The sequence below is a fragment of the Cetorhinus maximus genome, chromosome 10, assembly GCF_964194155.1.
Source record: "Cetorhinus maximus chromosome 10, sCetMax3.hap1.1, whole genome shotgun sequence".
In the NCBI taxonomy this organism is placed as follows: Eukaryota; Metazoa; Chordata; class Chondrichthyes; order Lamniformes; family Cetorhinidae; genus Cetorhinus; species Cetorhinus maximus.
Window position 1 is genome coordinate 14576440 of NC_135888.1, and position 16655 is coordinate 14593094.

The 16655-nt window shown below is 39.8% G+C and overlaps 1 protein-coding gene across 1 annotated transcript in view; it reads left to right on the forward strand.

Moving 5' to 3' along the window:
* med27 (mediator complex subunit 27) overlaps positions 1-15056 on the forward strand; it is a 305523-nt gene extending 290467 nt beyond the window's left edge. The window contains exons 7-8 of the mRNA XM_078550004.1: positions 8734-8811; positions 12540-15056. Coding sequence (XP_078406130.1) covers positions 8734-8811; positions 12540-12674 — 213 coding nt within the window. The 3' untranslated portion in view covers positions 12675-15056. The remainder of the gene's footprint in view (positions 1-8733; positions 8812-12539) is intronic.
* Positions 15057-16655: the final 1599 nt, after the last annotated feature.

Genomic DNA, 16655 nt, shown 5'->3' on the forward strand with positions numbered 1-16655 from the left:
ACTCAGTAGGTCAGGCAGCATCAGTGGAGAGAGAAAGAGTTAGCATTTCAGGTTGATGACCTTTCTCTGTTGACATCTGCAACCTGACTTTTTGAGTATTTCTAGCATTTTCTGTTTTTACTGCACCAATGCTTCACCACTTAGAGAAAACTTGCTTGTTATGAAGTGAACTGAACCAAACCGTATTAAAGCCTGTGGGATCAACTTTTAAGTGCATCTTTGGCAACTGAATGGCCTGTAATGCTGTTCTACCAGCTCAGTCATCTTCCCTTTCTCTTTTTCTAATTCCATAGGCAGCAACCTCAAAAAAGCATGTTGATGTAGAAATCTATCAAAAGCTGACCAGCAGCTTGAAAATATCTGTACAATTCCAAAAGGCTGACAACTTATGAACAGCCCTCATAATCATCTGACAGGTGAACAGAAGTTTCTTTATGAAAGATTAAATGGTGAAATTCAGATGTTGAGGCCACTAAATTGTTAATGCATTTTTAGAGGGTTTGTGGCATGCTTGCCTGAGAAAAATGTATAATTTTTACACTGAAGTGATGCATTCTGGTTTACTTGTTTACTTCACAATTGATTTTTCTTTAATGTAAAGGAAACAATGATGTTTGCATTTTCAGTAGACCAACAAGAACATCATTTCCTCAACAGTTCACACATTCAATTCCTTGCCAGCCCAGTTCACTGTGCCATTGTACCTCATCTAATTGCCCACCCCATCATGGAGGCACCCTCTTCTCATTCCCCTCACAAAACATAGCACAATATCATTCAGAAGGAATAGGGACATGGAAAGCAATGAAAGACCGAGAAAGGAAATCCATATGTTGAAAGCACAGTGTTGGTGGTGCTTTTCTAGAGAGGACAAGATGCCAAATCTCAAAAATTAATTGGCAGAGTGAAAGGGAACATCTTTTTGCCTCCAATATGTCCTCCTCCTGACACTCCCATCACACTCCCTCTACGGTTCAAGCTGGTACTCTTTTCTTCCATGTTGAAGTTCTTTGTTAGTCATGGTAATCTTCTGCGTCTCACACAACTAAAGCAAAGTTCCCAGCTCCCCTTGTTCCTCCCCACACCAAAGCAGTGCTCAGCATCTGTCCTTTCATTTATGCCTTTCAGTCTATTATCTATCAGTCATCTATTTCCCCTCTTCCTTCACCCCTTTGTTACCATCCATTCTTTCCACTTCTCGCCCCACCTGATTTCTGCTGCGACTTAGCGAATAAGGATTTTTGTCCTCTCACAAGAGCTCCATCTACAGCGTGCAGAGATTGCAGCCCTTTCATTAGGAGAGGAACTTTGGAAGCAATGCTGAGGGAAGATGAGCAATGGGACTTAAATTGGTGCTAAGATGAACCAAAGCAATTAGCAGTGGTCGTAAGGGGACTGGAAGTTTCACATCATCTTGACTGAAACAGTGTAAGCCACTCTTGCCAGTGGCTGAGAAATGAGCATACATTTGTATCCTGAAGTTAAGTGGGCACACAATGTGTATCCCCAACCAGACCACTGATTTACATGTTAGAAGGCTTTTTAATTTTGCCACCTTCTCCCCATTTTTTTCCCTACTCCTTCCCTCCAGATCTGCTGAACCTCTTGTTTCATAGATACTTAAGATCATAATAGATAATTTTTTTTTGGTCTTTCTTCGTAAGTAGTTTTTCATTGGTGTTGCGTGTGTTGGCTGTAGGTTTGTGTGTGTGTTTGCATGTACGAGGGAACAAGTCAGCTCCTACAGAGAACTGGGAGTCCCCTGATTAACCTTTTGTAAAGTGGTAAATGAGGGCTGTAAGCCAGAACTCGAACAGGAAATAGATCATTTTTGCTAAAGGCATTATTGTTCAAATAATTCTGTTCTCCACTTGTTCCCAAGCTTCATATTTTTTTCCTGTAGTAGTTGCTCATCGAAGATTATTCCCTTCTCTGTGGGTTTCGGTCCCATTTTTGATCTTTCAAAAGCAGCTTTGTTCTGTTTTAAGAGCATGTGGTTCTGTTTGTCATATGTTCCCTTCTGTCCAGTTGCTCCATAGCTGCTTTTATCTGGTGTTCAGAGCCTCATTAATTGCAATTTACAGGCAGGCAACATATGCGCACGTATCTGCCCAATTTTCTCATTTTAGACAAATGCCCTTTCATGAGGCTTACAGCATATGCAAGATGGGGTCAGAGGAGCATTTACAAAGAATTTTCAAAATGAAAGAAATTGTTGGAAATTGAAAGAGTAAAATCAAACGTTCATTGTGGCAATACCCACGCTGGGATCAAAACTAACTTTTCCAACTGTTTTTGTCACTGTGCTGTCTACTGAAAGGTCTTGACTCTAAACCACAGTTGCTAGATTTAACAGAAAACAGGCAATTTCAGAATATCTTTACAAAGATTCACATAGCCTGAGCAATGTGTTAGATGTCACAAGGGAGTAGATGTCGATTATATGCTGGCTATTCACTTCTGGAAACTGGATTGGAGTCCATCCCAGAGAGATAGGATGACTTTCTCTTAATTCAGGGCAGTTTTGTTGATTTCAATCCAAGTATCAAGATGGCTGATGTGAGAATGAAAGTGTCACAGTGCTGCAGTAGGAGGTGCTCAACTAAGGTTAAGGCTGAGACACACTGGACAGAACAGGCAGCTTTATTCTGTATTGTAATGTTTGATCATGACCCTGGGTGCCCAAAATGTAGCGGCCCGTTCCTTAGCGATAACACCCCCACCTTGATCAGAAAAGAGTTCAACCCTGTGTCAATTTGAAGTGGGAGTAGAGGGGGGGAAAGGAAAGGTAGGAGCAACAATGGCTAGAACTCTGCAGAGGTCTCATTATTTCTTGGGCAAATTTAGTGGCACCTAATCTTGCTAGTGATTCTTACTTATACAGTGGTGGAAGAAAAGAAATGTGGAAGAAATATGTGCTTCCAGTCACCTAAGTAACAGTGGTTCAAATAAATAGTGTTTTAAAAACTGCACGCAGTGACCACATGGTGCATGGCTGGCGTACAAAATTTTCTTTGTCTCATGCATGGATGCTACATCAAAAACACCATGACTGAACAGTGAGTTGCCTGGTGGAGAATCTTGTTCACGTCATAACCTATCAACTACAGAAAACACTTCCAATATTGATCTCTTCCATGATGCCTACAATTAAAAAGAAATAAAGTAAGAAATTCTACCGCTGATCCCACAGTATTTATTTTTTTGAAAAGGTGCCTGGGGACTGTTTGCAAGCCAGCAATTACATTAGCTCCTTAGAGTTAGCAGTCAACCTCCTTTCTTCTATGGTTCACAGCAACATGTTTTGAGTAAGCATGAGACTTTATAATGTAGTATACAGAAGAGACATTATTGATATAGTGATGAAAGCAAAATACTGCAGATGCTGGACATCTGAAATCAAAACAGAAAAATGCTGGAAAAGCTCAGCACATCTGGCAGCATCTGTGGAGAGAGAAAAACAGAGCTGACATTTCGAGTTCATATGACTTCTTCAGAGCTAAAGTGAAGTAGAAATGTGATGGATTTTATACTGTTTAAGAGAGTGTAGAGCAAGTGGAGCAAAATAGAAGGTTAGGGCTAGGTGGGAGGTCAGGAAAGATTGATAAAGATGTCATGGACACAAGACAAAGGGAATATTAATGGTAGTGATAAAAACCAAAGAAGGTGCTGATAGTGGCATAAAGGTAATATAGCAGAATGTGTTAATAGCAGAACAAGGGTCATTCTGCTAGCTTATCTTTATACCACTATTAGCACCTTCTTTAGTCTTTACCACTACCATTAACACTCCCTTTGTCTTGTGTCCATAACACAACGTTGTCAGTCTCTCCTGAGCTCCCACCTATCCCTGACCTATTTTGCTCCACCTGCTCTACTGCCTCTTAAACAGTATAAAATCCATCACATTGAAGAGTTATGCAGACTGGAAACATTAACTTTGTTTCTCCCTCCACAGATGCTGCCAGACCTGCTGAGTTTTTCCAGTATTTTTTGTTTTTATTATGAACATGTTGATTGGCCTAATTGTTTACAGAGAGAGCAGCTTTTCTGTTTCTCTATCAGTAAGGGCCTTCAAAGAACTGTTGAAAGCCTTGCTACTTTATGCATGTTTTACCTGCATTAAAAGGTACAAGTTACAGATAAGACCTCAATGTACCTATTCCCAAATCCTTGAAAGACAGTCTGTTCATGAAAACAAGTGTAATTTTCCCTGCAAAGTTACTTCCCTCAGGTACGACTTCCTGGCATAACTATCCTCAACCTCTTTGAAGAACAGGTTTTATCAACTATCACTTTTCCATCTTATAGCTAATTGACATACATATGTATGTTTATTACCCAAGCCCCTAAAGTTATACTTTAGTTACTCATGGTTAACATCATTACTGACTTGTATTCTTTGTGCAGCACTTTACATAGAAGACAAGTAACGCATTACCCTCAGGACACTTCAAAGCCATTTCGTTTATATTGGAAAACCTATTGCTTCATGGTATGAAGTGTTATGGCACAGCTGATCGTAAATGCTGAGCTGCTCAAATCCCAAAGGGAAACTTGAAACATCTGCCACAATTGTTTTGCAATTTGTATAAATTTTGAGATGCGTGACTTGAATTCAATAGTAATAAGACCACCGAGTCTTATAGGTTTCTTACAAAACTAAATTAAACCTTTTTTAATAGAAGAAATGATTTTAAGCACACACATAGATCTACAAATTACTACTATGATAACTTCTAAATCCCCCAATTAATCCCGGTTACACTTTTGTTAAGCAATAGTAAGTCTCTCAGATTTTAAAAGACCCAGGAAAAGAAACACGATACCCTGAACAATTCAAAGTGAGTTTTCTTAACTTCACTTCTTTGTAGACAGCAGCTTGAGGCTTAGATGCTGGAAGCTTTTCACACTTGTTAGATCTTAGAATGCTTTTCCCTTACACACAGCCTTCTCTCCTTTAACCTTATTTTCCCCTTTGAATGCAAATTTCCTTTGATTCACTATGTCTTTGGACTTTACCTCTCTAATAATAAAAATCTCTCATAGCACCAATTTTACCAGTAATCTTTGGGAAAAATAAACACACTGTTTCTTAACTTCTCACATTTCACCCCTCCTTTTAATTCAATCTAGTCTGGCTTATTTAAAAATGCAAATGTTCCCTTTACACCTATGTTTACCTACTTAACATTTCAAACCTAGCTTATCTTCAAAAGGCGGTGGAAGCAGAGCCTTTGAATATTTTTAAGGTAGAGCTAGATAGATTCTTGATTAACAAAGGGGGTGAAAGGTTATCAGGAGTAGGACGGAATGTAGGGTTGAGGTTACATTCAGATCAGCTATGATCTTATTGAATGGTGGAGCAGGCTTGAGAAGCTGAGCAGCCTACTCCTGCTCCTAATTCGTATGTGCGTAAAACATGGAATAGTTAACAAAAACTGATATAAAAATGGTCAACTTTCTAAATTGTTCCACAGCCTCTCAATGAATGTTAACTCTAGACTGAATATAGTCAGTTGTGAATTTTGCACAGAATAATGGATAACAGGAAGTTGTTACACGGGATTCCTTGGATCACAAGGCTGAGATCATTTTATAAATCACTGTAGTGATATGAATTGTTGGACATCTAGAGGGATATATGTTGGATATCTTGGGAAGTTGAGGGTTAATACTTCAGTTACATCAAAGCCTTCAGACTAGCTGCATTTAATTAAATTAAGTCACACATGCGCACACACAGACAGAGACACAGACCCCACTATTACCCTACTTCCAATAACATTATGAAAATTATTATATCTTCCTAATGGAAGGAGTTTGACTATTACCCCTCAACTTCCCATGATATCCGACTAACATTCCTCCAGATGTCCAACAATTCACATCACTACAGCGATTTATAAAATGATCTCAGCCTCCTGATCCAAAACCCTTGTAACATCCTGTTATCCATTATTCTGTGCAAAAATTCACAACTGACTATATTCAGTCCAGGGTTAACGTTCATTGAGAGGCTGTGGAAGAATTTAAAAACTTGACCATTTTTATATCACAGTTTTTTGTTAACTATTCCGTGTTTTATGAACATACGAATTAGGAGCAGGAGTAGGCTGCTCAGCTCCTCAAGCCTGCTCCATCATTCAAATGATCATGGTTGATCTGAATGTAACCTCAACCCCACATTCCTGCCTACTCCCGATAACCTTTGTTATACCCCTTGTGAATCAAGAATCTGTCTAGCTCTGCCTTAAAAATATTCAAAGACTGCTTCCACCGCCTTTTGAGGAAGAGAGTTCCAAAGGCTCACAGCCCTCGGAGAAAGAATTTCCCCTATTTCTGTCTTAAATGAGTGATCCCTTATTTTTGAACAGTGACCCCTAATTTCTAGATTCACCCACAAGAGAAAACACCCTCTCCACATCCATCCTGTCAATACCCCTAAGGATCTTAAAGGTTTCAATTAAGTCGCCTATTACTCTTCTAAATTCTATTGGATACAAGCCTAACCTGTCCAGCCTTTCCTCATAAAACAACCCGCCCATTCCTGGTGTTATTCCATGTTTTTCCACTATATTCAATGCTGGATGAATGACGCAGTGCTATGGCCATATCTCACTATTTACATATAAGTAACTTAGTGCACTATGCTTCATCTGTTGACTTGTGCTATACCAATAGCATAGTATCTTTTAAAAATCATTTACTTTGATAACCTGTGTTTATTACTAAATAGTTCCATGTCTTATAGAGGAATACTACAATTCTTCTCGAAATGTCTCACTTTCTGTTCTGAAAGGCAACACTTTGGTACCTTGTGTGTAAGACTAAGTAGTTGAATGTTTGATGTGTATTGGACAATAGCACAGAGGCCTGTGTACCATGGAGGTTTGCATCGTAGAAGGATGCGATTTGCCCCAAATTTGCCAATTTTTTAATATAGCAAACTAAAGCTAATACCATTGTCCTACACTTCCCCAGTCAAGGTCTACAGTAGATGTTCACAAATGCTTACTTCCAATGAGGGTCAGACTATAGTGATCAAGAGCAGGAGCCCGGGCTGAGTCTGTTTGAAGTGCCCCCGCTGCTCGCCCAACTGAGGTCAGCTCATTGCATAGTGCACCTGCTTATCACCGAGCTGCCAGGGAATAATGCTGTTTACGTGGCTGAAGGAAAATAGAAGTGGAAGTTTGGGTAACAAAGTTATAGTTTAAAAACTGATTTTTTTTAAAAAACTTGCTGGAAAGCAAATATTGTAATTTGTTTTTGATATTGTTTGCAAGAATGAATTGTTCACCTTGATGAATGTAATGTATTTTGATTAAAAAGACACTTTTCCAATGTATATATTCCCAATAAAAATAAGTGAAGAAGCTGGAAATCCAGTGGCAAAATATGACGTTATTTTTCCAGGAATTTAAATTGTTGAGGGGTTAAAACTGTTCGGTGCCACATAAAAGGTTATTGCACAAGATAGGAGCTCACGGTATTGGGGATAATGTATTAGCATGGTTTGAGGATTGGTTAACACACAGAAGACAGAGAGTTGGGATTAAAGGATCTTTTTCAGGTTGGAAAGGAGTACCACAAGGATCAGTCCTAGAATCTCAATTATTTACTATCTATGTTAATGACTTGGAGGAGAAGGCAGAGTGTAATGTATAAAAATTTGCTGACGATACAAAAATAGGTGGGAGGACATGTGATGAGGACATAAGGAATCTGCGAGGAGATATAGATAGGTTGTATGATTGGGCAAAAACTTGGCAGATGGAGTTTAATGGAGTTTAAAGTGTGAGGCCATGCGCTTTGGTGGAAAGAATCAAAAGGCAGACTATTATTTAAATGGAGAGAGACTCCAAAAAAGCGCAGCACAGGGTGATCTGGGTGTTCCTGTGCATGAAACACAAAAAGTTAGTATGCAGGTGCAGCAATTAATTAAGAAGGCAAATGGAATTTTGGCTAGTATTGCTAGGGAGTTGGAGTTTAAAAATAAGGAAGTCGTGTTACAACTGTACAGGGGTGTTGGTGAGGCCACACCTGGAATACTGTGTACAGTGTTGGCCCTCGTATTTAAGAAAGGATTTACTGGCATTGGAGGCAGTTCAGAAGAGATTCACTGGGCTGATTCCTGGGATGAAGGGGTTGACTTATCAAGAACAGCTAAACAGGTTAGGCCTTTATTCATTAGAGTTTAGAAGAATGGGGGTGATCTTATTGAAACGTACAAGATTCTGAGGGGGCTTGACAGGGTAGATGTTGAGAAGATGTTTCTAATTAGTGGGGGATCTTGAATTAGGGGACATAGTTACAGAATAAGGGGACACTCGTTTAAAACTGAGATGCGAAGGAATTTCTTCTCTCCAGAGAGTATGAATGTCTGGAATTAGCTATCCCAGAGAGTTGTGGAGGCTAGATCACTGAAAGTATTTAAAGAGGAGGTAGATAGATTTTTGAAATATCGGGGAGTTGAGGGCTATGAGGAGCTGGCACGAAAGAGGAGTAGAGACTTGGGGCAGATCAGCCATGATCTAATTGAATGGTGGGGCAGGCTTGAGGGGCCAAATGGCCTACTCCTGCTCCTATTTCTTATGTTCTCTGTTTACAATCTTGTTTAGTGCACACACTTAACCAAGTGTTGTTTTATGTTCTCGTCTATGAAACTGCAGACCTTTGTGGGTGATTCCTAATAGCCATGCATTCCCTCTGATTGCTGTTTTTTTCTGTCAGGTGACTGACCATGCTACTACAGCATTGCTGCATTACCAACTGCCTCAGATGCCAGATGTGGTTGTCAGGTCCTTCATGGTGAGTGATACACAATCTGAAATGAGCTGTGAATCTCCAAACCTCCATTTACACTTTAAAGTGAATTCCCTAGCAAGGTGACAAACAGCAAATATTTAAATTTTCAGCATGTACTGGGTCCCATTGTAAGCAGATTTATATCTCCCACAGTTAAATATTTGATTCCAGCTAACAGGTAGTAAGTTCACATCCCATGTGTGTTCATGTGTTGTCAGTTATCTCCCTTCTACAGTAAATAGGATAATCATGGTAAAGTGACATGGGAAGGGAATAGGAAGTGACAGTTGCCAGACTTCTCTCCCTAATATTCCCACTTAAATTGTATGTATTACTGGCTGATCATACAGTGGTTTTGACAATGTTCATTAGAGAATCAACTATCACCATCTTGCCCTTCCAATACAAGAGATTAAAGTGATGAGCAGTTCCAAGAGCTAATGAAAGAAAATGGTGGTTCTAAGAGGATCCTGTACAAAACTGTAAATACTAATTAATTTTTTACTCATGAAAGCTGGTGACTTGACATCTGAGCTCTTTATGAAAACTTATCAGTGCCTACTGCTCTTCACGACAGGTTTTTGACAGACTTTTGACATCCTAGTTGAATAGTTCATAGGAGAGAAGAAGCTTTAAGTCTCATCTGTGATCACTCATTCAGTACATCTGCATTTTTGAGCCAGTGGCAAAAAATGTTTCTCTAATTGCTCATCCGTTCTTGACTACGTACAATGTTAGTGCTTGATGATTTTACTCAGGATAAAAACGTATAAATGATTTTGTTGCAAGAGTCAAATGTTCTGAGTCAAAGTAACTTGGGGGAATTAAATGTTTTATGCCGAACTGAGAAGTTCTAAAAGATCTGTTTTAATCAGGGACCCTTTCATTTTCTGAATTTATAAAATTCTTTGCTGGATCAGAGAATCATTGCCAGTTTGAGTCAAATCCTTGTTACCTCATTGCATATTAAAGAACTGCAGGGATATTATTCTGAATATACTTTTAATGTCTCACCAGAACCATCATTTCTTGTTTGCATCCCACTGAGTAGAGCAGCTACTAACAAACAGCTCTTAAATCATCTGAAGGTGCTCTTGCTGAGCCACATGCACAACTGAACCCACTCCGCTAAGCCACACATTCATCTTTTGAAATTAGTTAGTCCCTAGATTTCTGAAGGATTGAGTCTCACACCCATTTACCCGATTTAAAGATGTGCTTTCCTCCTCTTTGGACCATCCTGCCCGTCAATAACTTGCCTCCCCTGAAGGGGAGCGTGGAGGAATTTCCATAAACGCTGCTGCACCATCCTGCTTGGAGCATGGTGGCTGAATGCAGAAATAAAGGGAGTGTTCTTATTTGGGGAAAAGGTGGAAGAAACTTTAAATATCATCCATGATTTATCAAACCTGAAACTTCACCCAGCCAATTTAATTGTGAACTTAGAAAAAGATTTGGAGATTTTTTATGACCAACTGATATTTTCCAATTTGCAATATTGTGTGTGTGTGTTTGGGGGGTGGAGGGGGGGGGTCGCTAGTGAAGAGAGGCAACAGACGAGCTACTTTCCTACAATACCAGAGACTGAGTGTGAAGTTTGGGTTTAATTTTGATTTATCCTAATGGAAGAGGTAATTTGCTTCATGCTGTTTTTATTTCAGTGGTATCACATTTAATAATAATGTAATCTGCAAGATTAAAACACAGTAATTCAGGTCACTCATTCACCAATAGGATCTCTAAGGGCTTTACTGAAACTTAACATTTTACCAGCATCTTGTTTCAGAAGGATACGTAAGTTATTAATAATTTTTTTTAGATTAGAACTGACATGGCTGGAGTCCCACAGATAGAACAACTAATTAAATATAGCTTTATAAGCAATAAACAGCCCAGACACTTGAATATGAGTAGGATTTGTATATCTTAGCTGTGATAACTTTATTGTAATTGTGTCCTCATTAATATGAATCATTGAGCCATGCCACATTTTCTACTTTTCACCAATATTGATGTCAGTCAATGACCAGTAAAATACAAAACTCAGATTTCCAAAGTCAGTGCCTTAATGGCTTATTGGAATCCCTAAGGACTGAACCCACCAACACTCCCAGCCTTGTACAAATGTGGCATTGCGTTTGCCTTACTTTCCAGTTGGTTAACCTATCAGAGTAGGTACTAAATTTGTCAATACTGCTGGACTGTGGCCAATCACCCTCTTGGAGCTAACTTGGCATGTTTTCCTCTTAATTTACTGGAGAAAACGCTGCATCTTAACATGCTACTAATAACTTTCCTGTGTAAATGAATGAATGTTATACAACAAATGAGGTGATTAGGTGTGACATGTACATGTCGTCAGACTTCAGCAAAAGAATTTACAGTTATATGTAAATCACTCCTTTGATTAAGGACAAATGCTTCTCATACCCCATTACTTTTTGTGCAATTATAATAAGACAGCTCCTTTGAAAACACAGTATCCTTTCTTGTGCTAGTAGATTTCTGAAGTTCTATCACATGGAACAGTTCTTTTATTCTTTCACAGGATGCAGGCATCACTGGCTAGGCCAGCATTTATTGCCCATCCTTAATTGCTCTTGCCCTTCCAGTTCAAGTCCTTCCTCTGACTTTCATGTTGCTGTTTCTAATGCATGGTAGGATGTGAGCTAGGCAAAAGTAAAAGTCTGAGTTTTTTTAAATGGCATCTTCCAGCCCAGTTCTGGAACCTTTGTGACTGCTGTATTTTGATTTGTGAAACAGGAGTTATACAGGTAGAAGCACATTGTCCACCTGTCTGTCAATCCTCTATGCTAATTGGTGAGGCAAGTGATGGAGCAGCACCTTCAGCTATCCATTTACACAAATTAAATAACTGATCTCCTGTTCAGCCACTGGGTTCCTTTAACAGATTGGCATCTTGAGTATGGTCCATTACAATCCAGTAGCAGGATGTGTAGTGGTGACAGTGAGTATCAACAGCCTGTGTTGGACATGAGAGAAGAGCCATCACTGTCCTCAGAATAACTGTCTAATCTCGCCCTCTCCCAAACTCCACACACGTGTATTCTCAACAGGGGTTTCTGGATAGCAATCAGGCTGCTTTCCTCCCTGATAAACCAAGGGTGCTGCACCCAAACTTTCGCCCCAGCTAATGTTACCTTCCTCGTCTAGAGGGCTTAGCTACACACTAGAGAAAGTCCTTGGGCTTCTGGAGAGAACTGTGATACTTTCAATTCACAATCCTTGTGCGAGTGTTCTCCTGCACATCATATTGCAGTTATTTTCTTTACATGTCTAGTTCAGGTATGTTGGATGTTTTATCCCCTTACCTTTTGTACAGGTAATGCAAGTTTATTAAGGTTCAGGTACTGGATTTGCCTTTCATTTCCGAAATATAACTAATGAAAGTGCTCGAAATGCTGCAGTTATTTTTTAAATGAATTATGATTTTTCATTTTCTTAAGTTTAAAAATATAGATGCACCTCTTTCTAACTTCATTATTTCTGGTTGCTTTTAAACTTGACAGTTATAAGAACGAGTGAGGCATAATGGTACACAAGATGTTATACTTGTTTCAAAAAGGTTAAAAAATAACCTTTAATTGAACTGGAGCCTTCATTTTTGTCTTTCCTTTCCCTTCAAAAAGATCAAATGTTAAGACTAGGAAAGGAAAATGCTGCAAAAGATGCTCATCTTTTGTTTCTTGTTATTTTTTTTGCCTCTTTAGACCTGGTTGCGAAGCTACATTAAATTATTCCAGGCGACTTGTCAACGCTGTGGAAAATTTCTACAGGATGGACTGCCTCCCACATGGAGGGATTTCCGAACACTCGAGGCCTTTCATGACACTTGCAGACAGTAATGCCCAGCTCACTGCCTAGTAACCAAGGATCACATCAGGATATGGTGATGTGTAACATCAGTGTGTGCAGGACCTTGGATTGATTGCAGGATTTTAACAATTTTCTGCAGGGATAAAGTTCTTCCTTTTGTTTTCAGACAACATAATTTTGTGGTAAAGTACCTCAGAGGTAAAAATCAAAATACCTTCAGATAGGATAAGTAAATCGTTCAGATTTAACGTGCTTTTTCTTTTCAGGAAGAATTACATTTAAAAGTATTGTTTATGCATCTGTTATAATTTCACCTTTGGAATGCATTTTATGTTTTTGTTCTTCCACATTCACCATGTACTTTGATTGGGGGTTTGGGACAAGACATCTCACAAGTATCACTCAAGGCTGTCTTAGTGCAGATACTGATCAAATTAGAAATTCACTCAGCTCTCCCATTTAACCACAAATAATTGTGCTTTGTAGCAACCATGTTCTCAAGGCTTGTGCCCTTACTTTTTTCCTTTATATTTTTGTCACAATATTTGCCCTGTTTCTTGTTCTGTTACTTCACCTCGCTATAAATTTTTGCAGTATTTTCATCCCACTAAACTATTCAATAAAATAACCGAAGGCATTTGTTAGATCTGACCATTACAGCAGTAAAGTATTGCATTCCCAACTACAAAACTCAAATTCAGATCTCATCCTTAACTGACATTCATATTTTAATCTCCATCCTAGCTGGATTATCAGGGCCATACCATGAATAGAGCTGTATTTCTGACATCTGGGGAACTTAATGTTACAGAATTTGTGAGGTTGTAATGGAAAATAATAGTGATTTGATCCATCTCCATTCACAAGAGAGTCTTCTAAGATTTAAAACAGAGGAATTATCCAGGGAAGGGTTGAAAAATTTGTTTGCATGCCAATCCTCATGTTCAGCCAGTTCCTTAAATCATAAAATGAGAGTTAAATTTAGCCAGCTGTTCCATTTTAGTTTTAATCCGCAAACTGTTGCTCCTTCTAATGGACCATTGTGACCACTCAAGTGTTCTTGAATTCTATCACTTGAAAATGAAGTGGAATGACATGAGAGTGCTTCACGCTTCAGCACTGTCTTGAAGTGAAATGTTATTTTAATGGTTTACTGTCCTTCTAGCAGGCAGACTTGTTACATTCCTCGTCCTATAATAATCAAGTTTTATTTCACTTTAGCCAGAATGTGAGCTTGGTTTTAACACTCCCACGCATCATTTTCGAAGCTTTGTCAGTTTTGCATGCTTATAGTTGACATTTTTTTAATGGAATGAAATCAGCTCATAGTCATCTGCTTTAGTGGTCGAGCTCTTGATTCAGCGCTTTCATCACTTGGGTGAGTTTTGCGTGTTTGCAGCCTGGCTGGTGGATAATCCCTACACAGCAGTAAGTGATATGCTCCATCTCACAAATGGGCCTAACCTGACTCCCTATCCTGTCCTTTATTACTCATAGTGACCAATTGTGAAATAGAACCTCTAATTACGGGAAATCATTTTTTGCCTTACCCTAGCTGGAGGTTGTGTGCCATTTTCATGTGGCACATTTTTTTAAGAATTTCCAAATCAGATTTATAGTTGAAATGACTTTAATTTCCTTTTAGTTATATAAAAATACGTGAATTATCACATGATGGTTGATAGAAAGCTGCCTATATTTTCAGACACCCTTCTATTGAATAAATGGAATTTTCAACAGTAGTGCTGACTGCCAAGCGTGTATCCATTTGATCAAAATGTCTCTTCCATCACAAAGCTAAGTACAAAATACAAGAGGCCGTTCAGATTATCCAACTCATTCTTCCACAGAAACCACGATTTCCCCCATCATAGCTAGCTTCCTCTTAAACAATGCTAAAGTTTTTGATCAGCTACCCTACTCGGAAGTCAATGCTGGGTTCAGGAAAATCACTGTTATCCGGCACGCTCTGGAAATGAGAGGCGCCAGTTAATGAAATATGCCGGTTAACTGAGTGTAAGGTGGCTTCCACGTTTTCATCCAATGAGTAAGCTCCAGGATGATCCCATGAGTGTATGAGATCTCACGAGGTGCAGGAGCACGTGAATCGAGTGAGCGGCTCTGAGGGGAAATGGTGCTGCAGAGCAATGGGAGGCTGAGACTGGAGTGAGGACAGGCCACCAGTGACAATTACTGGTGAGTTTGACATCTCCAGTCGAAAAATGGACCCGATCCAGAATTACGGCTAATAAAGAATTCCGGTTAGTAGAGTGCCAGATAACAAATTTTACTATTAGCCTTTGTGACTCCTGACTTCAGGCCTGAGCTTTTTAACATGTGTACCCTGTACAACATTTGCCATTTAACTTGAGGTAGCAATCAGAATTAAACTTCTGTATTTTACACAGCAACTTATGTATCTCTATATTCCCCTCTTTTCAAAGTAGCAGAGTCCAAATTTTTAAATCTTTCCTAAGCTTGTTGTACCTGTGGTTTACAATTGTTTCATGTTCATGCAGCAGTAACTGACAGGTACTCATGAAATATTTTTTCTTTCGGTGGTGGGGGGGTGGTGGGGGAGAACAGTGTTGAAGTTAAAGAATTTTTATCATCTTGACGGGAGGAAATGTGCTGTACACATAACCAGAAAGTTGCAAGTTTACGAATGCAAGTCATGTTACCCTATTTGCTACTGTCTGGCAACTATGGTTTGGAATTTTTGTGTGTCACTAGATGGAATTGTGTGTGTAAGTAGGAAAATAAAATCAATGCCTACCTGAATGCAAAGGTTTCAACCCGTCCTACAAAGCAACAAATCTGAAACCTCTGTCACTGGGAAAGACATGGGAAGCAGGTGCATAGGAACAGAATCAAAATCCTGGAACTCTCTTCCTAACTGGACTGTGGGAGTATCCTCACAAAATGGACTGCAGTAGTTCAAGAATTTGATTCCTATTTCAAGAATTAGACCCAACCATCTGCTTCATTAATGACCTTTCTTCCATCATAAGGTCAGAAATGAAACATTCACTGATGATTGCACAATGTTCAGCACCATTCACCAAGACTCAGATACTAAAGCAGTCTATGTCCACATGCAGCATGATCTGGACAATATCCAGGCTTGGGCTGATAAGTGGCAAGTAACATTCGTGCCACGCAAGTGCCAGACAATGACCATCTTCAGCAAGAGAGAATAAAATAATCTCCCCTTGACGTTCAGTGGCATTACCATCGCTGAATCCCCCACTATCAACATTCTGGGGATAACTATTGACCAAATACTGAATTGGACCAACCATTTAAATCTATGGCTACAAGAGCAGATTAGAGCCTTGGGAATTCTGCGGCAAGTAACTCACCACCTGACTCCCTAAAGCCTGTTCACTATCTACAAAGCACAAGTCAGGAGTGTGATGGAATACTCTCCACTTGCTTGGATGAGTGCTGCTCCAACAACACTCATGAAGCTTGACACCATCCAGGACAAAGCAGCCAGCTTGATTGGCACCCCATCCACAAACATTCACTCCCTCCACCACCGACGCACAGTGGCAACACTGTGTACCACCTACAAGTTGCACTGCACTGAGTTACCAGGACTCCTTCGTCAGCACCTTCCAAACCCGTGACCTCTACCACCTAGAAGGACAAGAGCGGCAGGCGCGTGGGATCATCACCACCCACCTGCAAGTTCCCCTCTGAGCCCCACACCATCCTGACTTGGAACCATCCTTCACTGTTGCTGGGTCAAAATCCTGGAACTCCCTCCCTAATAGCACTATGGGTGTACCTACACCACGTGGACTGCAGCAGTCCAAGAAGGTGGGTCATCAGCGCCATCACCTCGAGGGCAATTAGGGATTGGCAATAAATGCTGGTCTAGCCAGTGACAACCACACCCTGTGAAAGAATAAATGAAGAAGGCAGCTCACCACCACCTTCTCAAGGTCGATTAGAGATGGGCAATAAATGATGGCTTTGCCAGTAAAGCCCACATCCTGTGACTG